This window comes from Mycteria americana, chromosome 7 (assembly GCF_035582795.1).
Source record: "Mycteria americana isolate JAX WOST 10 ecotype Jacksonville Zoo and Gardens chromosome 7, USCA_MyAme_1.0, whole genome shotgun sequence".
NCBI lineage: Eukaryota > Metazoa > Chordata > Aves > Ciconiiformes > Ciconiidae > Mycteria > Mycteria americana.
Genome location: NC_134371.1, coordinates 53,416,009 through 53,438,954, shown reverse-complemented (window position 1 = coordinate 53,438,954; position 22,946 = coordinate 53,416,009). Strand labels below are relative to the sequence as shown.

The 22,946-nt window shown below is 39.3% G+C and overlaps 1 protein-coding gene across 4 annotated transcripts in view; it reads right to left on the bottom strand.

Moving 5' to 3' along the window:
- The window catches only part of COL24A1 (collagen type XXIV alpha 1 chain), a 155,013-nt gene that overhangs the window by 24,789 nt on the left and 107,278 nt on the right, over window positions 1–22,946 (bottom strand). For all 4 annotated transcript variants that reach the window (XM_075508461.1, XM_075508463.1, XM_075508462.1 and 1 more), the window contains 17 exons: window positions 20,799–20,852; window positions 20,406–20,450; window positions 20,245–20,289; window positions 18,925–18,978; window positions 15,869–15,922; window positions 14,777–14,830; window positions 14,501–14,554; window positions 13,109–13,162; window positions 12,411–12,518; window positions 9,328–9,381; window positions 8,746–8,853; window positions 8,075–8,128; window positions 7,241–7,294; window positions 5,882–5,938; window positions 4,002–4,055; window positions 2,894–2,947; window positions 2,731–2,784 (listed from right to left, as the gene is read on the bottom strand). In XM_075508461.1, the coding sequence (XP_075364576.1) occupies window positions 2,731–2,784; window positions 2,894–2,947; window positions 4,002–4,055; window positions 5,882–5,938; window positions 7,241–7,294; window positions 8,075–8,128; window positions 8,746–8,853; window positions 9,328–9,381; window positions 12,411–12,518; window positions 13,109–13,162; window positions 14,501–14,554; window positions 14,777–14,830; window positions 15,869–15,922; window positions 18,925–18,978; window positions 20,245–20,289; window positions 20,406–20,450; window positions 20,799–20,852 (1,011 nt within the window). The remainder of the gene's footprint in view (window positions 1–2,730; window positions 2,785–2,893; window positions 2,948–4,001; window positions 4,056–5,881; window positions 5,939–7,240; window positions 7,295–8,074; window positions 8,129–8,745; window positions 8,854–9,327; window positions 9,382–12,410; window positions 12,519–13,108; window positions 13,163–14,500; window positions 14,555–14,776; window positions 14,831–15,868; window positions 15,923–18,924; window positions 18,979–20,244; window positions 20,290–20,405; window positions 20,451–20,798; window positions 20,853–22,946) is intronic.

Sequence of the window (22,946 nt, the reverse complement as noted above, 5' to 3'; positions counted from 1 at the left end):
ACAGAACTGGCCCCAACACCGAGCCCTGGGGAACACCGCTTGTGACCGGCCGCCAACCGGAGTAAACTCCATTCACCACCACTCTCTGGGCCCGGCCGTCCAGCCAGTTCTTTACCCAGCGAAGAGTACACCCGTCCAAGCCATGAGCAGCCAGTTTCTCCAGGAGAATGCCGTGGGAAACCGTGTCAAAGGCTTTACTGAAGTCTAGATAGACAACATCCACAGACTTCCCCTCATCCACTAGGCGGGTCACCTTATCATAGAAGGAGATCAGGTTGGTCAAGCAGGACCTTCCTTTCCTGAACCCATGCTGGCTGGGCCTGATCCCCTGGTTATTCTCTACATGGCGTGTGATAGCACTCAGGATGATCTGCTCCATCAGCTTCCCCGGCACCGAGGTCAGGCTAACAGGCCTGTAGTTCCCCGGGTCCTCCTTCCGGCCCTTCTTGAAGATGGGTGTGACATTCGCTAATCTCCAGTCAGCAGGGACTTCCCCAGTTAGCCAGGACTGCTGGTAAATGATGGAAAGGGGCTTGGTGAGCACATCTGCCAGCTCCTTCAACACTCTCGGGTGGATCTCATCAGGCCCCATAGACTTGTGAGTGTCTAAGTGGTGCAGCAGGTCACTCACCATTTCCCCCTGGATAATGGGGGCTCCAGTCTGGTCCCCATCCCTATCTTCCAACTCCAGGGGCTGGGTACCCATAGAACATTCGGCCCTGCTAATAAAGACTGAGGCAAAGAAGGCATTAAGTACCTCAGCCTTTTCCTCATCCTTGGTCACTGTGTTTCCTCCCACATCTACTAGGGGCTGGAGATTCTCCTTAGCTCTCCTTTTGCTGCTAATGTATTTGAAGAAGTGTTTTATGTTGTCTTTTATAGCAGCAGCCAGACTGAGCTCTAGCTCAGCTTTGGCCCTTCTAGTTTTCTCCCTGCACAGCCTCGCTACACCTTTGTAGTCCTCCTGAGTTGCCCGCCCCTTCTTCCAGAGGTCATAGACTCTCCTCTTTCTCCTCAGTTCGAGCCAGAGCTCTCTAGTCAGCCAGGCCGGTCTTCTTCCCCGCCGGCTCGTCTTTCGGCACCTGGGGACAGCCCGCTCTTGTGCCTTTAGGACTTCCTCCTTAAAGAATGTCCAGCCTTCCTGGACCCCTTTGCCCATAAGAGTTTAGTGACGCAGGAGGCCAGGCACCAAGGAAGAAAAGCTCAGAATGGGTCAAAAGCATCTCAGAGAATTTTGCTTATAGGATATTCTTCACAGAATGTAAAGAGCTATGGCATGAATTTTATCCTACCTCTAAAAGATAAAACTACTTGGATGGCAGGGACAAGAATAACACTTGTTAGCATAAATCAAGTAGGAAAAAAGCTTCCCAGATTAATTATTTTAAACGCTGTTCTTAAAGCAAAAGTGATGCTAAACTACTATGCTGCAATATTACATAACGTGCAATAAAGTGAAAAAGCTAAAGTCATTGTAAGTGTAAATGTTTTATCATTAATGTAAATATGATAAATTCAGCAAAGTTTTGTTCTGTTCCTTAATGTCTTTTTGTTGTTATGAAAGACATAAAAAAAGCCCACCAATCAGAACTGGAATGTGTATATTTAAAGAACTTATATGGTTGTCATTAAATTTCTGAATGCATATAAAGTAAACCCAGATGATTCAGCATTGCAGTTTATGAGATTGGCTTTGTAAGACTTGCTATAGCAGCACCAGTCATGCCACTGGAGTTAGGACTGTATGAATGTTTTCACTTTTAACGTTTTTGCGTAAACCTTTAGGCTCTTATGGGTTGCTCCAGGCTGGATATTGGTTCCATATTTGCAAATGGTGGTTTTAATCTGAGAGGCATTTGCAACACAAAGAAAACATTTTCCAAGGGAAAGACAGAGGAATGACTGATTTTACCCTGTGCTGTGAGTAGTTTGTCAAAGGCAATATATCTGAGCTCATGGTTAGAGTACATGCTGACAATGTCTCCACATTGCGTTTCCTTTCTCTTGCTCCTCATTCCTAATCTACTACAGATTCTTGTATTTACCAGGAAAATTTTGAAACTCTAACAGAGTTGCGCTATGGAACTTCTCAGACAAAATATCTCATTTAAGTTGCAATGGCAATTGGTATTGTAAGAAAGCTTTTAGCCTAAATCTTTTGAAATCTCTAAAGCCAATGAAAGTCACCACATGGGAGAATATAAAATACTTTGGGCAATTTTCAACACACCACCAAGATGAACTATTATTTCTAAAGGAAAAGGTTTAGTCTTTGACGTTTTTCATGACTTGCTCTGTCATTATTCCTCTACTATTCTGTAGCAAATTCCTTATTTCCAGGTCTCTGAAAATTCAGTGCAGTGCAGCACCAGGAGGCTTCATTTACAGATCAGAGCAGTAAAATTCTGGGTGTCTTCCAGAGATAGTTTGCCACAAGGAACTCCATTTAAGGGCATAATTGAATATCACTCAAATGTTTCCAAAAGAGCCTCTCATAATACTTTATATCACTCCAAAATAAAACCACTTATCTATCAAATAACACATATTTACTATCCTAGATCATTATGCAATTTTCCATTCTATATTTTTATTGCCCTGCAGGTATGAAAAAGAAACCCAAACGCTGAGTTTTAGCCTTATATAACAGTTTTCCAAGGATAGTCAGCAAAGAGTAAAAACACACAAATGCCAATTAAGCGCAGTTTTGCTTTACTTTTTTCTACTTACTTCTGAACCTCTTTCTCCTTTTGGTCCTTGCTCTCCCAATTCACCTGGCTCTCCCTTTAGAAAGAACATACATTAAATAAATAAATAATAAAAAAATCTGAATGCAGATGAAAATGCATTTTCAACACCAAATAGAGAAATCTCACTTGTTTGAAACACTTACTGGAGGCCCCTGTTGTCCAATAGGTCCTCTAAGCCCTGGAAGACCTATATGACCCTGGGAAGTGGAAAATATAACATATTGCAATACAAGTAACTCAGGATGTCACGCTCAGTGAGCTACAGATTTCCTTGTCAAGCTCATCTTGGGAGGTGCTGGGTGGCCCCAGCTTCACTGATGCGACCTAGATAAAGTATGCTCAGCTCTCCTGAGATCAGGCCTTAGGGAGCTTTTCTTCTTTAAATTCTCTACTCCAAACTGCAAGTGGGAATTATGTATTGTATAAACATTTCTGCGCTTCTGTAAGCATAGATCATATTCAGTTCATTGATTTATTACTATGTCTATCTGTATTATCTGTGTAACTTAAAACAGGATATTCCATGTCAAGGACTGTCTCTTTTGTATTTCAGCAAACCAACTGCATCAGTGATTAGCATGAGTTACCATCCAATTTGTATTTGCTGAAAGACTGAATACAATTTATGAATAATTATTAGGATTAGATTTACAAAGAAATAGTGCTTAAATTTCAGAGAAAAATGTTAATTCATTCAGTATTACAGAATCACAGAATTGTTTAGGTTGAGAGGGACCTCTTGAGATCATCTAGTGCAACCCCCATTCTCAATCAGGGCCAGGCAGAAAAGGTTGTCCAGGACCATGTCCAGTCAGGTTTTGAGTATTTCCAAGGATGGAGACTCCACAACCTCTCTGGGCAGCCTGTTCTGGTGCTCAGTCATCCTCACAGTAAAAAAGCGTTTTCTTGAGTTCAAAAGGAATTTCATGTGTTTCAGTTTGTGCCCTTTGCCTCTTGTCCTGTCAGTGGACACTACTGAGAGAAGTTTGGCTCCTTCATCTTCATTCCCTCCCATCAGGTATTTATACACATTAAGATCATCCAAGCCTTCTCTTCTCCAGCTCATAAGTCCCAGCTCTCTCAACTTCTCCTCATATGAAAGACGCTCAAATGTGTTCTAAGAGCTCATCAGTGCAGTGAGGCACCAACAAGTGCATCTCTGCATACTTGTGAGAGAAGAGGATACTTCTGCTACGTGTATGCATAGCATGCCATGTTCGAATAAAAAGAATAAAAAGCAACAGGTATTACCTTGTAGCCCTCATCACCAGGTTCTCCTCTATCTCCACGTTCACCACTAGGACCCTAGAGAGAAAACCAAAGAGCAAAATATAACAGCTGAATTGAAATAATGCTGCAGTAAAGTACAAAAAGAAAGCTGGGATTTGTCTCAAAACAGACTAACCAACGAGACTGAACTGAGGATTACAAATATTAAAGCTAGCTCGTCTAAAAGAATAAACGTGATTTTTTTCTAAACAAAATGCATTGCAGTCAGACAGTAGACACTGTCTGAAATATTTTGTAACTGAAGACTAGAAGCCTAAAGATAGATCTTACATGGGCATAAATGAAACAGGAGTATTAACCTCAGTAGAACTTCTCCAGGTTTATACCCATATATCTATATATACATATATATGATATCTGAATTAAAAATCTCCACGAATAAATGAAGATACTTTGTTTTCAAGACATGCGAGGAAAACTGTCTTATGGTTTCTGTAAGACAACACATGAAAAATGTTTTTTTTTTTTTTTTTCTGGAATGACTTGCTGTACTCAGAATCTGCTTTAATTTTGAAGTTTGTCCTAATAAAAAGGCAATTTCAATCCCTCAGCACACGTCACACATATGAGAACTGCACAGGTTCAGAGGGAATGGCATGATTTTTGTGAGTCGTGGTTTTTCCTGCTTCATTCAGACACCTCACTGGCTCTACTTTAGTAGTAGAGCTACTTTACTCCAGTAAAGCTACTCTACTGGAGTAAAGTAGAGCTACTTTACTCCCACAAGAAATGGGATTTTTCCCCAGAATTTTAACTCTCATTGCAGCAAATGGACCAAATCTCAGTCAAAGGAAAAATGACAGGATAGGGAATCACACCCATAGAAAGTAAGAATGGCCAAGACTTTCCAAAAGGCATCCAGCCAATCATTAGGTGAAATAATAAGGAACTGCCTTTTTCCCACCTATGTCTCAGGTAAAGGCACATAATGAAAAATCAGCCAGGCATCACTAACTGCAATGTATCCTTACAGTTCATAAATGAATAGATTAGCCACTTCTAGTGCATATCCACCAAGAGATACTATTATGCAACTGCTTGTATACTCCCCAAGGTTTCAGCAGCCTCATGGCATGTTTCCTAGGGGGAATCTACAAGGTGGAAAGGCCCTGCTTGCAACGTTTGAGCAGTCAGCATTACACAGCCAGTTCAGCTACAGCAGAACTGGCTGGAGTCTCTTCTGTCATGCATTTCCATAATTAAGGTAGGAACCTAGTCCAGACTCTGTCTTCAGTTACATCAGGGTCTTATAGTCCTGCCTTTTGAGGAGGTGAGGAATAAATATTAAAGTTAATCTGAAGAGAAGTAGGCAGTACAAGTATTACTTCTGGCACAATCAAAGCCTGAACATGAAACAGTTTTAATCTTTTAATAAGATTTTGAGATGGCTTTTTTTTTTTTTTTTTGGACATGTTTGTAATTGCTGCAGAGATACCCCACATATGAATTTACTAAAAAAAAAAAAAATGGTTACAAAAGGCAGCTCTCTCTGAAGCAGCTAAATTAGCTTTGTAGTGATAATGAAATAAGTCAAAACATATTTCTGGTTAGTAAAGCAATTAGGTATAATTCAGGTTAAACACAGAGGGTAAAATTCTGTTCCAAAATGTGCTGGTCTAAACACAGACTAATGGCATTAGTGTAATTAAACACAGGGCACAGGAAAGAGCACATGACTGCATTTTTCAGGGAGAGATTACTGATTAAAGGACCATCATTCTACATTTTTGTACAAGGGGGTACTGACTCCTGAGACAGTGACACAAAGTTTCAGGAAGAGCTTGCATTGTCTCTTGTCTTGAGAGGCACTAATATAATTTTTTTGAGAAAGAAAGACCTACTGGTTCACCTATGGGCCCAGGTGGTCCAAGAACTGTATTGTCTTCACCTGGGTAACCCTAAAACAAAGATAAGTATTAAGAATATTAACTTGGAAATTCAACTTTGTCTATAATGCACACATGTTCAAATGCTAATAAACACCCAGAGAGCATGCTGCTGTATAGATGCTAGAAGTGAATATGATGCTTGTGGTTTTAATACAGTAGAAATGATAACTCCATTTTAACATGCACCTAAATGTCCTAAAGACATTTAGGATTAAACAAATCTAAGTATTTGCTCTATTCTCAAAGGCAACTATAAAAAAAAAAAGTATTTGAACAATGTCCATGTAATCATTTCTTTATTTAATGAAAAAAAGGATAAACAGGATATTTGACAAGAGAAAAAAGAAAATTTATTCCACTGTTTTGAGGAATATACTTAATATAGACAAACAAGTGTACAGAAGACTCCAACAATCAGCCTGAACTCTATTAAATTTTAAATATGAAGTGACTGCCATCCAAACTAATAGACAAAAAGTTATCTATTCCAGATGATATTTACCAATTTTTAATGCAAAGAGGCTCATATTTTAAATAAGATTAAGGGTTTCCAAAGTGCAGCAAAGTGCTTTTTCAGAAGTGATCAAGCAAGCTAGACACCTAGCTCCCAACAATTTAGTTTTCAGTTATTGTTTCTGAAAATTATATCAGAACCTATTTATAACATCACCACTAATTGCCTATTAGAAGTATGCACTACAAAACTGGGCTTAATGTAAGAATGTATTTCTCTGTCAGGTGCAACTCCAAACTAATTTTCATAAAGGGAATCCCTGTACCTGCTTGGGGCCACACAGACTTCAGTAAGCATACACATCTGTTTGCAGGATTTGAGGCTTAAAAGAAAAACAGTGAATTTGACACTAAAATAACAGCACTGAGGCAAGATCCTGCCCCTAATATTTTATATTAAGCATAGACCTTTGTCCATCTTAGCTGGACTTTCAGCAAAATCTGTGGGTATACTCACAGGCTTAAAGCTAAGTAAATACTTAACTGGTTCCACACTGATTATTTCTATCAGCAGCGCTCACTAAAGGCAGCGGTGCTATCTGATACAATAGAATGTGTTTCTTAGAATGGGTACCTTGTGTTTTAAAACCTGAAACATTTCAACTGTATAATTCGAAACTCTGCCCCTCAATGATCCATTTCCCCAGTTTTGCATTTCTTTTCATATTCTCTCACAATACTAATAAATATTGCAAACGGTGGCTTTTGCTGTGTGCTGTAGAAAACAGTGAGCACGCAGTAACATTTCCTCCCTTTATAATTACTCAAACTGTAAGACAGTATAATCCATCTTCAGACCTTTTCTCCTTTGAGTCCTGGGGGCCCTGGGGGCCCTGGGGGACCCTGATGACCCTAAAGAAGCAAACAAAACAAAAATTAGTTCCAAAACAAATAATTAAAGAAATAATTAATTCCAAGCTTTCTTTTAGCTGCTTGTTACTATTATTTTTTTGCTGCTTGCTAATAATGCTAAATAGTGATGTGGCACAAAATTAATAGGCCCAGGCAGAAAAGCTCTGTGCACAGTGGGAAACCAAAGGTTCTGGCAGGGCTTGATGCAGGTGAGGGGAGCCGAGCTGGTTCTCGCTTCAGGGTTAGTGCCACCAATGGAAGTTTCTGTTTGGAAAAAAGACATGGCAGTCGACCAGTCTGTAAGAGCAGGACACGATCCATCTGTGATTACGATCATAATTATTTTTCACTGAAAGTCACATTATCTTTATGTCCTTCAACTAACCTCATTCAATCAGTGTTTCTGTTACTGAAAGGGAAACTGCCTGACCAGACAGTAAGCAGCGGTGGTGGTGTTTGCTGAACTCTATAATGAATAGCTGTAGTAGTTTTATAGGAACTTTATTCACAAAGAGTGGGATGCATTGGACAAACAAGGGTTTCAAATCTGTGGCAAAAAACAACTGCTAGTGAACTCACAAAAATCCAGTCATCAGTGCTTAAGGCTAACATTTCTGAGTAGGCAATGAGGTGTCATATAAATATATGTGAGTATCTGACACTTCTAAAGATATTTGTGTATTCTAGATACAAATCCCCATGATATTTGAAATTATTTAGAGTACCACAGACTTACCTTAGGGATGTGTGGGTGTACATGAATTCAGTAAAAAAACTCACCCCATAACCTGGAATTCCTGACTCTCCTTCAGGTCCCATTCCTCCTAGATGTCCCTGTTAAATGCAATAATCAATGACAGAAAAACGAGCTCCCTTGTAAAATGTTACAACAATGTATACTTTATAAAGTTATCACTTGGAATTACTGGAATTATTAATGCAAATACACTTAATTCAGTTAACTTTGGATCGGGTTCCCATTCAACAGGAGTAGTAGCCCTTATCTGAAATGCTTTGTTTCAGCAATGGCTAAGGTGTATTTTATGTAACAGCAAACCCTGTGATTTCTGTTCTTGGAACTGGAGAGGTTTAAGAAACAGCCACAGCAGTGAGGTTGTATGTAGACCGTGGGGCATGAGTATTCCATGGCATGCCCTGCCATCCTGCTCCTCTGATTGTCAGATCAGGAACCTGACCAGAGCATGAGATGACTCCCTCCAGGTCCATGGCCTGGGTTTCTGTCTGGAAAAGTACACAGGTCTCCTTCTGATGCTGAAAGACCAGAGCACGTACTGGGACGCACAAGCTGGGAAGGACACTGCCTGCATCTCCAGCAACCACAAAAAATATTTATACGTGCTACAGCTGTGACTTGCCTCTTCCCAAGGAGAGACGTGATTCTGCTAAACCAGAAATACGTGAGCTCTTAAATAAGCATGTTTTGTACGAACCAAGGGACCTCGAGTTCCTCTTGCACCTTTGGGACCAATTTCTCCAGGTTGGCCAGAGTCACCAGCAGGTCCAATTTCTCCAGGAGGGCCAAGCTGCCCCTTTTCCCCCTATTGGTGTTATTGTATTAAAAATAATAAGAGATGGATACTAAGTTTCTAAATGCAGTTTATGCTTAACCTAAGTGTGTAACAGCATTATTTAATAGGAGTATTACATTTACATGTCATTTACTGTAGTTCTTAGAATGTCTGAACCCAGAACTCTGCAGTGAAAAAAAAAAATCTGCTAAAGCCTTCCTGTTTTTTTTTTTGTTTTAGCCAAAGCTTAACATTTTTTGATAGCAGCAGAAACTGTTCTGAGTTGCAAAATCACATCCTGATACAAATTTAAATTTCCTAAGGTCCTGAATGTTATTGACTGCAGAACGATGAAAATTCTAACTGCTATGGCCAGCAAGATAAAAAATGGGCTTGAAGTGTGACATACAACAGTGATAAGACTTGGTTCAACGGAATTATTTTGTAATATAAATTCGAGTTTCAGATAAAAGGAAGGGAATTGGGGGAGATGAAGAATACTACCTTCTTTCCTAAACGGCCCCTTTGACCTGGATTTCCTGGTGTTCCTTCGGGACCCTGTACATTTATTAGGGAGAAAAAAAGAAATGATTGAGAAAGGCCCTGGAAACATGTTTAAACTGTGCTGCAAATTGGATAACTGAGCAAGCTTTTGTAATGCAGAGAGGTGGGAGAAAAATCTCATTAACTGTGGCTGTGAGCAAGTTTCAAGTTACAGCAGAAATAAGTGGGCAAGCATCAGGGATCACTTATCAAACTAGTGAAAATGCACTGAAAGGGGGGGGGACGAAGACGACACACAACACACCCAATAAATCTTGTCCACACAGAAAATACTACTTTAGGAATAAAATTACAAGACAACCACTGGATTTAGAGAAATACAATACACAGACAGAGAAAAACTAAGAAAACCTTGGGGCTGCCAAGTGTGAAGAGCAGGGCCCTGACACAACATGCTGCAGAGCAGAGACCTAATTCAGTAAGTGCTGGTGGCTACCACGGCCCGCCCCTCAGTGACTGTGTAATTGGGTGTGCTGCCTGCAGATAAAGGGTGCTGTGGAGCTACAGCCCTGCTGCCCCCTCTCTAGATCACTTCAAAAACTTATCCTCCCAAAGGTCTGGATGTGTCCCCTGCTCACTGTTTTCAATTTACCCAAAAGCTCTGTGAGGTAGAGGGGGTAATTTAGCTTCATTTTTGGACAAAGGGAGATATATTTGGGTTTTTTTGAGTCATTGTGGTGATAAAGACAGGGTAAATATAGTTTAAACTGATTTGTGAAACTCATGTGTTGCTTTGTGAGCTTTTGTTTAAGGAAAATGTAATATTACTCTCACCCCCAATAAAATCCTCAGACAACTGATTATAGGAAACTGATTTCCATGTTTAGACCTGGATGTTGTGATCTGTCCGCACCCCTAGAAGGTCAAACCAAAACAGTGATGTGAACACTCCCAGATGCCAGGGAGGATGAGTGGGGAGGGAGGCAGCTCTACAGCTGCCTTTGGAATGTGTGGAACAGAAACGTGAAAAATCCGCTGCTGACCACATCCTCCCAAACATCAAATTGCCAGACCTGCTTGTTTCACTGAGGTGCAGCAGCACTGCTGATGTTGTTTACTGTATACAAGTATAATTACATACAATGTAGATATGCCAGGGCTGAGCTTTTTTATGATAATTTCAATGTATGAAACTTTCGAGCTTCTCCAGAATTGCCAACCCAAAACAGAAAATAAAGTCAGGGTGATATCATTATGTCAGAAACAAAAATTGTTCTGTAGCACACTAAGTGTGCTGACAACTAAAAGAGCATTTTTTTCCTTCACTAGAAGAGTAGTTCACTGTGAAGAACCCAGGACTAAAGAGAGACGATTGTAACACTGATGCTTAGAGGACAGAGGGGACAATGCTCACAGCTGTTGATAGCTGGCCCTCCAACTAATGTTTACTCAGACTCCATCATCACATAAGAGCTACACAGAAGGCAGCCAGAGGCCTGTGAATGAGAACATGATGATTTTTGGTAAGGGAATCTGATGTCTGACTTGAGGCTACAAACTTGCTTTGGAAACTGTGCTCCAAAATATTAGTTCACATTAGGAAGCTGCATAAAACTTCAGCAAAATAGATTTTATAGATGGATTTTAGCTGCTAGGAGTGACGCCAGAACAAATACACAAACTGATCTAACAATGTTGACTATGGATCCCAATGCTCGTTTACTATTTGACCTGTGTATGCTTGCTGCCATTTCTCTCCATCTGCAATCTCTGTTTCAGTTTTCTATGGCAACTAGTGCTCTCATATGTTTATTTAATTTCTTTCACAGAGGCACCAAAATGAAGTTAGTTAAAGAATGTGTTTTAAGAACAGAATGGAATAATGAAATTCTTTCTTTCTTCTCTCTCCTTACTTTTTATAGTATATGCCTCATTACAGGGTGATTGACAAGGTAAGAAGAGAAGGTCCGCCAGAGACATGACATCACACCACAGCACGGAACTATCATTCGAAGTAGCGCTGCCTGGCATGATAGACCCTCATTTCTGGAAGTCAGTTCCAGCGCAAGATGGACAGCATCCATAACACTGTCTTTAGAACACCTTGGCAGCAGTGTAGAAAGACCACTGTTAGGAAAGGCAGGCCATCCTCTGATGACAACTGATCAGGAATCAACAGCAGGAATAATTTGGATTATCCGATATCTATCATGTGATACTGGTTTTAAGTCACTTTTGACCTGCCTTGTATTCCGTACCAGAGAAGGCGCTATAATCCACACCAACATCCTGTGCTGTTGGTGTCTGTGCTGCAATAATTTTGTAAGTAAAGAAACCTCAATGTTCAGGATATCACTTTTCCTAGAAATGTTATTTTTAGACCTTCCTTTTGTTGTTAAGGTTTATTAAAAGGAATGACAGCTAAGCATGTATGTGGTAAGAACATTAGCACAAAATCTTAAATTGGAGTCAAATCTTGTGTGCTCTAAGGTCTAATTCTTCATCATTTACAAGCTGCTCAAATGGCAGTTCTTTGCCCCAAGGAACTTTTAATCTAAACTAAAAACTAGATAGTCCTGGGATGGTAAACAAACCCATGAGTAGGGAAACTGATACAAAACAACGAAAGATCTTACAGCACAATTCATGGTACTATATGCATCTTGCCAATTTCTTTGAGTGTTTTTAAAATTTAAAGAATCATCTAATACCTTGAGATTGCTCACAGTCTCCAAATGAAGGTGAGGATAGAGACTAATGACAGAAGGTTGTCTGGAGAGGAGAGATCTGAAGTGAGAGGCTCCAGGTTGTGTGGTGTATGTGTCTGGATGACAAGTGGTAAGGAATCACTACCTGCTAAGAAGTCCCAGATTTAAGATAGGAAAAACACTTGTCTCCTCTCTCTACCAACCCTGGAAAGCTGAACCACATAGAAAAGGGAGGCAAGCTAATTTAAAGATGGTCATCTCTAATTGGAATAGAAAATCAGAAAATAAAAAATAAAAGAAGCAAGCAAAATTACAAAGAAAATAATTACAAAAAGCAAATGAACAAAAAGTCTGCTTAAACCTGAAAACACTTACAGGAACGCCCATTACACCAGGTTCACCAGGGGGTCCAGCAATTCCTGGTAACCCCATCTCTCCTTTTTCACCACCTTCTCCAAGAAGTCCCTGGTCTCCAGGGTCTCCCTAAAACAAAGCAAAAAAAAAAAAAACAGTCAAGCTGCTGCTACAGAATTACTTATTCTTGAGAAAAATGAATTCTGAATCTTCAATTTTGACAAAAAGCACACTAAAACTGATGGGAATCTTACCAATCAAATTCAGATGAGGTTCCAAGTTAGGGTAAAGCCCTTTCTATCTCATTCATATGGTCCTACAGCCAGATTTTGCCTCACCCATTGCCAACTACCTGAGGGCGTCCTCTGTGACATCCCCTGTCCTGGCACCTGCCACAGTCCCTGGCACAGCATTGATCCAATGCAGGGAGTGGGGCAGCCTTGGGCTCACTCTCTCCGGTATGACAGTCACCACGGAAATAAGCTGTACTAGATTCTCCAGCTTGCATTTCTCTGTCAAGCCATTCGACTTTGCAGCCCTTGCAGAGTAGGTATGTGCCAAAAAGGCACAGGAAAGCCTATAATATACAGGGCCTCCTATGTTAAAACTAAGTGCACTCAGCTGGGCTCTATTGACCTGATGAAATAGGAGAAAAAAAAAAGATTTGGGTCCTTAAGCTAATATGACGGCTTTACATCTGCTATAAAAACTGAATGTACCTTTGGGCCATCTTTTCCTTGAACACCATCTTCTCCTGGAGGTCCTGGTTCACCCTTATGGAAAGGAACAGTTGAAAACAAAGTTATTGCCTAAACTTCTCAGCATAGAAGTATTGCCTTGGAAAAACTCAAACTAGTTTTACACATGCTTATTATCTTTTGGACAACTTTTATGTTGCTGTATAGTTTATTTGTCTTCATTTTTCTCTGATTTACAGTGACAGAGTCACAGCCCTGTGAATCTCAAACACTGGAAAACATAAAAGATGATCAACATCAGAAAAATGAGGCAATAGCATGTCCATATAGCACTGGAGATTTGGACAGTGGTACTGAGATTGTTTGGTTTCAGAGTATACAACATGTAATTACAGTAACCTCAAAAATATACCTATTCTGTCCTCAAACTTCCATGTTTATGGGGATAACTACTATATTGGTATGTTTGGTGATTCAGTTTAGGGCCATGAAAAACTCATAATTTACCAACAGTATCGGCACCATGGCATTTTAGAATATTTGCTTTTCTCAGGTAAAGACACTGGCAACTTGCAACTTTTGATGCAGATAGTAAAAAAGCAAATATGAGCTGCTCTATACTAATAACATAGCATTTCAGACATAGTGGTATGGTTAAGTCCAGAGCACCCATTGAGGGCCAGTACCAGGAATTACTCTGCTCCAAGGACTGGCAGAATTGCAGAATGCACCTCACTGGACATTTTGGGCAGGAGGAAAAGATGACAGCAAGGAGCTAACGGAACAAGAGAGCTCAATGGTAAGATATAAGTCTGAAAGAATATAGTTTATGGTCTTTTAAAAGCATCCTGCATAAAACCTGTTTCTAGCACTTCAAAGGTTTTTTTCAGCCTTCAAAGTTAGGCAACTGTTTGGGTCAGATGAGGGGAGCAAGACACACAGGAAGAATAAGCAGGGGTACAAGTGCTTGGTAAAATCAAGTGCCAAATAAGCCATCCACAGCACCAGAAGTAAATCAGCTGCTTTAGATGGCAGTACAGAAAGATACACTGCTCTGCTGAGACTACAAAGTTCCCTTTATCTCAGTATCTTTACCTAGATTGGGTATCCATACACAGCATTATTATGTGCTGTCATCTTAACAGCTGGGATGGACACTCTTGGATTTTCCTTCATGCTCAAACTACTTGTTCATGTCTCTCAGTGACATGAGACACTTACACAGAAATAATTCAATATTATAATCAATACTCTTTTTAACTTCCTACAATATTACAATTTTTTTTTTTTAAAGGTATTGGAAAATAGCTTCTTATCGAATTCTTCTGATAAATCAAGGTTTCTCAGCCTGCATTTCTGACACATTCATAACATACTTTCTTTTTTGGTAGAAGGTTTGCATCCATAGCTTACCCTTAAACCTTGGTCACCTGGTTCTCCAGCCTTCCCAGCAGGTCCAATGTCTCCCTGGAATATCACAAGAAAAAGAAATAATTGGCTTTTAAGGGACATTATTCCTAACAATAACGGGGTTTACAGATAATGCAGTCATCTTGACAATAACAATATTTCTTAATGGCTCATTCCTGTATCACTACCTAATTGGCTAATGAATCAGATCACTCTGATCTGCTTTTATGGAAGTCTGAAAATTTAAACAGCACAAGAGAGAATAATTTCAACATTTACCTTTGCGCCTGGTTCTCCCTGCAGGCCAGGTTCTCCTTCAGGGCCAGGAGGTCCCTGCATGGTACAAGAGCTACTGTTACACATGGTCACCAATAATAATTTTGCAACCACCAAATAATACAGCCAAAATTGAAGCAGAAAAACGGCATGAGACACTGGGAAGGATGCATGTCTGAGAAATCAAAGTAAGACAATGCAGTTCTTTGTTCTTACTAGAGCCCAACAGAAGAAAAGAAAGGAGGGTATAGGAGGAGTTCAGGAACTGCACTGTGGATCAGGAATGTATTGAAGATTCAGCAGTACCACTAAGCCTGTACTTTTCATCATAAATTACTAGCAGGCTGAGCAATCATCTATCTTTTGTAAATCTGACTGACACCTTCATCACTGTCTAGGCTTGGAGCCAAGCAGATATAGCCTTTGGAGAACAAAGCCCTTTTTGGAGTCTTCAGCCCTTAAAGAGTTAATGGTATCAGATTGCTTCTTGTAAAGTTTAAATGTAAACCTTTTTTTAATAGCCAGAAGACTGGATTTTGGGTGACTGAGGAAGTGCGTTTCTTTGAATTAGCCAAATCCCTTCTGTTCTGAGCTCATCCCTCAGCTACTTCACTGCAAATGTGGCTAATACATTCTGTCATATTTCTTTCAAAGAGACATTAAAAACAAAGCAAAAAATAGATGCAAAAGTTAGCAAGAAGACTGCCTGCAGCTGCTTTTCTTCATCTACTGTTTGCAAGGACATATGATTAATGCTGTTTCACTGTCTCACTGCAAGGAGAATGGTCCTTTTACTAAAAAAAAAGAAAAAAAAAGAAAAGAAAAAAGAAAAGAGAGAATCATTTGCTCAACTAAACATTCACCTTCTAGGTGCAGATGTCATGAAAGTATGCCTGAAGACAGTGCTCACAACAGAAAAAGTTACTTATTTTAGACATCTTTTTTCGGTAACAGCTTTAAGTAAGAGAGTCTCTCAGCAGCTCATGGTATTTAAGTCAGCTGCAGGTAATAAAAAAATAGTTTCTAAACACATTGTGCAGGCTTATTCAGTTGCTTGAGTGTTTGTAATTACTATATAAATGATTAAAAGCTCACCTCAAAACCCATTTCTCCAATAGGGCCAGCATCCCCCGGTTGTCCTCTTGGACCCTGGCATTAAACAAAATTTCGGATGCATCATTCAATTAACATTAAATTACATTGTATAGTCTTGACTTTGTCATAATTGGCATAAAGAAGTATATTTCACCATCTTTCCTCCTGAATCCAACAGTGTCTATAAGTACCATGATGGCATACAGTACTGAAGACCTCATTGCCAATCCTGACACACTGAAATAACAGATTTCAAGTAATAGCACAGATGTCTCTTCTTTTAGACCAAAAGTAAATTATTATCTAAACTAAGCTCTCCTCTTGATTAACTGAGACTTTGTTTAATTAAGGCTTGTTAGACTGTCTGGTTTGCTTTGTGGAAAAGCCTACAGTCTGGTATGGAATTAACTGAAAACAACTACTGTGTGCTTCACTACAGATTTAGCAATGTTTATATAGGACAGTCACTGAGGTGTAATAGACTAAAGGCTAGAGCCTTTTTGGTAATATTAAACACTATACTATGAGCATTTTCTTATAAGCCCTATTGTAAGTAATAAATTTATTGCAGTAACACATAGGGATTGTTTCCTAGAGTGGCATGCTCAAAGTCTCTGCACACGTTAGATTGTCCACCTCTGCTCACAGAGTGAGATTTGTGTGCTGGGGGGTAGAGGTTGCCTGTAACAGCTTACAGCTGATTCCATAGCCACTATGAATGTATGTCAAGACAAATCAATCCTCTGGATGTATCTAGTCTTTGAACTTTCAGAAAGTTCATATCCATTTACTCCTTTGGAACTCATCTGTGTTTAAGTACATTCTAAATTAAAAACATTGTGTTGATCCATTACTCTCATGTAAAAGAAAAATGCTGCTACCCATATTTATGATAGAAGCCTTTTAAGCAAATATTTACTCTTTTTTGTTTCACTTCCTCTTACAGACTATGCATATGGTTTTGCTCCTCCTGATGACTTGGCAGTGATAATGCGAGTATATTCTTCCCTTGTAGTAACAATGTAAACTGCATATTACTGAGAGGATTTCAGCAGGTGCATATATTTTACTCTATAGCTTCATTTAAGTGTGAACAACTGAAGCTGCAGTTAATCTGCCGTTGAGAATTCACCTGGTCCTAAACTAAGTCCATCGGTTTTTGTTTGCAGCAACTCCGTGGCATTCCACTAGGCAAGTGTCACAAAGCTTAAGTTTGATTCACAAGTCAAGTATTTCTTCATAATATTACCATGGAGCTAAGTCTGCTGGATTGGTAATGTATCTTTCCCCTGAGACTTTTAGGGCGTTTCAGAAGGCAAAATTTTATAGCAATATAGGGACTCCTTTTAACCATTAACAACAGGTAACTTGCAAAGAAGGATTTTACTGAAATGTCTGACAAGTAGGTAAAGTTAGAGTGTAATTTAGAACAAGCCCGTTACTTCAAATAGTTCTAATTGCTTACGTTTCTCTGCTCCTCCACCAATAATTAGGGGTTTTCTGCTCTGTGCAGAACTAGTGACAGGGCCAGAGAAACTGCTTCAGCAGCTGGCTTCCATGTAGTGACCAGCTGACAGAAGATGAAATCAAGCTGCTTGGATGGGCAGTTAAAAAAAGAGCCACGCATTTTGTTTCATAACATCTTGTGTCATTTCCATCACTGCTTTCTAGCTCCACAGACCATTTTCTGCATTTTACTTTTTCAGCACTTGAAAGAAAAGGTACCCTGTTCACAGGTAAGCTTTTCTTACTTCTGACTGCATGTGTAGATTCTATGATGATAAGCACAACAGAAACGTAGGTTGCTCAAGAGTAGACCACCTAGATTAGATAAGGCTGATAGTCATTATACATATATATATATATATATGAAAATTCAGACTTGACCAGAAAATGGCAGGAATTTTTTGTATAAGCCTTGTATTGTAAGGCTCTCAGATGTCACAACATGAAGATTAGATAAAATGAGTGAAAGAGATGAAGTGACAGGAATCCAATAATAACCATTAGAAAATACATTTTCTGTTGACGCATTTTGCCACTCCTACAAGTTGGCAGCTGAAGTTAAGTAGGCAATTATATCCAAAAGAAAATTTACTAAAATAAAACCTGTTGTTAGCTGTTGGTATTTTTCTAGCCCCCAAAAATGTGCAGTGGCTTTCTGTAAGCATGTCAGCCTATGGATTAGTAGAAATAATATTTAATAATATTAGAAATAATAATAATTAGTAGAAACAATATACTTTATATCAACAGATCACTTTCAAGATTTAAATTAACTGTATGTCATTTGATGTGCAAAGTAATTTTTCAGAAGCAATGAAAACACACCATTTTTGACAACTCTATTAGATTTCTGCACTACAAAATGGCAGCCTTCTCCCAGGTCCCCCTAGGACAGCACATGCTCTTTCACTGTATTTACATAATCTGATTTACCCTCAGAGATGGCAATGCAATAGCATTCCTGTCATGGCTACACCTTGTAGCACTTTGCATATATTTGCTGCAGATCCTGCATGATCTTCTGTTACAGTATTAGCCACATAAAAGCGAGCGTGGCTTTGAAATAATAACCATCAGAACAAGAATCCATCCAGGAGAGGAATGTCTGAGGTTTATTATAACAGTCTCTCTGTTGTTGAAAATTTAACCTGCCAAATAGATGTGGTCCCTGAGTTCCTGAATAACTATCCTAAAATTTGCCTGAAAAAAATACCACTAACATCTGTATTGGCACATACATTTACCTAATCCATAATGTAGATGTCTACTTCAATGCAGCATAAAGCCACATAATATTGTGGTCCAGATTCTGTCATGCTCTCTTATGTTGTGCACCCCTTACTACAGTGCTTCCCAACATGATTAACAGGTCTACTTATGAACAAGTTACGCTAAAGCAAGGGAGGCAGACTCTAGCCCTGCAGTTTTGGAACAATTACCCCACAATTCCAGCTGGCAATACTGAATCTTAGTAAAATGGAGCTTGAGTTACCAGGGAATTTAGTACAATATGTGGAAAAATTTTTAAGCAGGCATAAGGATCAACTTACTGGCTCTCCCATTGGTCCCCTGTCTCCTGTGGTTCCAGGAGGCCCAAGCAAACCCTGGAAGATTAAAATAAAATAAAAAATCATCGGAAACAAGCTGTTTCATATTCTGTGAAAAGCCACTTCCTCTCTTATTTCTGCTCACTCAATAACTTGCTCAGAAATACCCACGTGCAGCCTTTTCTTCTGGTTGATGCGCCACATCACTAGCTCCCGTGGCAGGTGAAGGAGCCCTGAATAAATCTGTCCTCAGTTTCTTTTACATAGGGATGGATCTTAGCTGACCCACCATTTACCAGTTCCTCATCGTTCTCCTTGGACTCATGCGCTGCTTGTATGCACAAACTGGGCCTAAACACATTATGAGTGTCCTGCCCTACAAACTGCATTTGAGATGATCAGTAAGGTTCACAGCCCACTTTTCTTTCTCCTCAACCTAGCTCATAGCATATCTGTCTGATACCCTCTTCTAGAAACTGTAGCTGTAGGAGTAATAGAGCAGTATCTTGTAGTTTGCAATACATGTACTAATTCCCATCATTTCAACCTAATGAGGTTTTGCTTCATTCATTTCTGTGTATATAAATACATCTAAAAGTCTTAGTGAATGAAGGGGAAATGAAAACCCACCCTGTCAAATGTGACAAGCTCCTAAATCTGAGCAGAAGAGGCAAGAGAAGTATAATGACAACCAACATTTTGAGTCTCAATTTCAGCACAAAATCACCACCATTACACTGCTTTGTTTCTGCTTTTCTGCTTCCTTCCTTATTGAAAATCCAATACAATTTGGACTGACTGGTAACATTCTTTGTAAAAGAAAGCCTCAAATAGAACATGTTAGATTTCCATTGAAAGAAGCCCTAAAAGGAAGAATTTTCTCCTATATATGTGATATACATTTTACACATTTTTCTATATTTATCCCAACATTGATAGCAGACATCTACTCTAAAATCTATCAAAGAATTATTTTTCTATGTCACAATGACTTTCTCCTTTAAAACTACAATAAAACTAAAAAAAACAAAGCAACTTCTAGGACCCCCCCTACAAACTACAATCATCATTTCTTCTGCTGCAATTTGCTATCATGTATTCTGTGGACCATCATCCATGGAAACACTGGTCTTGTAGCAGACTAGACCATGTTCACGCTTACTCTCACTTCTGCCCGATTCTTTGTATGAATAAACACAAACTGTACTGTCAGAGTTTTGCAGCTGTTCTAAAGCAGGCAAATTCCCTCATATCCGAGAGTGAAACAAAGTAGGAGATTTTGTGGGCTTTTTCAGTAGAAGTACTAGAGAATTTCATACTCACAAGTGCACCCTGATCTCCTCTTTCTCCTGGATTTCCAGCTTTACCCTGGTCAAAGAGAAATATGGAAAGACAGTGCTGGCTTCAGATAATTTCCAAACACAGCTCAGAAATTTGCAGTAACTGTGTTAAAGCTTACTATAAAGATTGGCTCCAATACTTACAATGAGCCCAGGAACTCCTTTCTTTCCCGGATCTCCTCTTTCTCCCTGATAAATAACCAAAAATGTATGAATTCTATGTGCATTTGCTAGATAAGCTGCATACAGCTGCTGTCAGTTTAAATGCTGGGTAACTCTGCAGAAAGTGCAGATTCAGGCTTAGATAGGTTTATACCATAATAAGGAAGTACCTGAAGAAGGCAGAAATTGGCAAATCTCCTCCTGGATTAAATGGAAATTTATGGCTTCCGACATGCTGGGTTGTTTTTTTTTGTTTTTTTGTTTTCTTTTCTTCTAAATGTTCTATCTAAAAGTTTTGTATAGTACTTTTCTTCTAAGTGTTCTAAATGGTCTATCTAAATGTCTTGTATAGTACTGAGCAATGCAAGCACTCACCTTAATGCCTTGTGTTCCTGGTTCTCCGAGAGGACCGTCTAGACCTCTGGGCCCCTGAATATTGAACAAGTGATTTGGAATATTAATTATGCATTATTTTTGGTTATCATCAGGGAGATGCAACACAAGCTTTAGCAGAGGGGAAACATGTTTTGTTAGCACAAAAACCAATTTTCATTGTAGGTTAAGTGTGAAATAAAGCTTCAAAGAATGAAGTAAGTTTCTGGTTTGCTGAAATACGAATTTAAGAAGAAAGATTTTTTGGAAAATATGTAAAGAAAATGTTCAGGGTCTCTGTTGGAGCCAGGTTGCAGGCTGATATTTTCTGCTCTCTTTTCCATCCACTTTGTATGAATGCAACAGACATATATTTAGAAGAATTTAGATGAGCACTGGTTATATAGAGTGCTTGCTTTTGAGCAGATTATAAATTGTATATGCACAAATCCAGCTTGCTAGTAAGCCTCTGAACCAGGCAGATAAAGTTCTCCCATTAGTAAACCAGTTAGAGGCAAGATTAAAAGCAATTTATCATCTTGCATAATGAACTGCTCTATTGTTACACTAAAATGTATCTTGTAAATTGATTTTTTATAATCAATAGATGAACAAAGATAACCGGTTATATTATTCTATTACAATAGAGCAAATATTTATTGCCAAAACATTCAGAAATGATTATTTAAGATTAGACATCTAAATCCATTAGTTTACAAGCAAATGAAAAATCCTTAAAACAGATCATGAGCAAAATGGAAAAGAATATTTTATCCATGCTGACTTAGGAAGTTATTTCCATAATTCTAAACACCATGACTGTTTGGATATGGAAAATAAAATTAAAACTAAACCCAATGAACACTTTAAAGCAAGAGCTAGATAAGTATCAAGACAGAGCCAGGCTCTTTACAGCTGTATGCAGTGGGAGGATGAGACATAACAGCTTTCCTGGTGGCATCTGGGCTGGCATCAGAGGGAACTACTACACTGCTATGGCAGTGCCTAGAGGAAAACGATCTGCGTTTTCAGAGTGCATTTCTGAGTTGTAGAGAACCTTAACATCTTGGGTCATGGTTTATAGTGCAGGGCATGCAATCACAACTGATTTCCAGAGAGTTGTAATACTGTTCTAATAGGTAATAATAGGGGCTTATAAAATGATTTTGTTGGAAGCACATCTGATTTCATTTAGATTACTTTCCCCTCAAAAATGTCTGTGATTTCCATGTCTCCGTTGAATTTTTTTGAGACAAAACATAGCAGAATTCTGTTCTCTCTGACTTGGATTTACTGAGGCACATCAAAATCTCTGTCAGAAGAGATGGTAAGCACCGACCCGCTTCTCTCCGGAGCTACAGTGAAAGAAATGTCTGACTGGTAACTCAGGGACAGTGTGTATCCAGAATCATTTAGGCTTTCCTCCTGAAACGGAAATCTCTCGAGAAAAGGCCTTTCCTGTGAGCTGATATATAATGACAACCCCTGGCAGAGCCAGAAATATCCCACGAGAAGCTTATCGTCAGCATTTCAGCACTGCTGCTTCTGGCTAGCATGAGGGAAGACACAGAAACCATAGGAAAAGGAAAATGAACAGGCAGGGAAAACTGTCTGAACACTTTTGATACCTCAGTAGTCTGGGACACAGCTTTTGTGAGGCAACCCTTGGGTTAGCCTGGCTACCTTTCTTGTTTTGGTCTAAGCCAGGACTGAGTATCTGCAGGCATTTTTTTAAGCTAGAGGAGAAAAGAGGCTACAGACGAAGATATGCTGGGTTGCTGCATGGCTCTCAATGAGAAAGGTTCCAAACAAAAGGCTACCGAAGTCTGTGGAAAAAACTCCTGGTGACTTCAATGCACTCAGAGATCAGAACCAAAACACTAACGGTGTTTTCAAGGGTGATGGAAGCCTTTATAAGAATAATAAGACTGGGCCTCATGTTAAGATTATGTAACTGTGTAAGCCCAATTATTGAATTATTATACAGCATAATTTAAAAGAAAGCTAAACATCTTGATCAAATTAACATCGGGTTACGGCTCTGCACTTTTTCTGTAACTGCTATCTACAATGCACAGAAAAGGGGTTGTGGTGAAAATTCAAGGCAGACTAAGCAGGCTTAGAGTCCCATGATCTGATATTCCTTTCAGG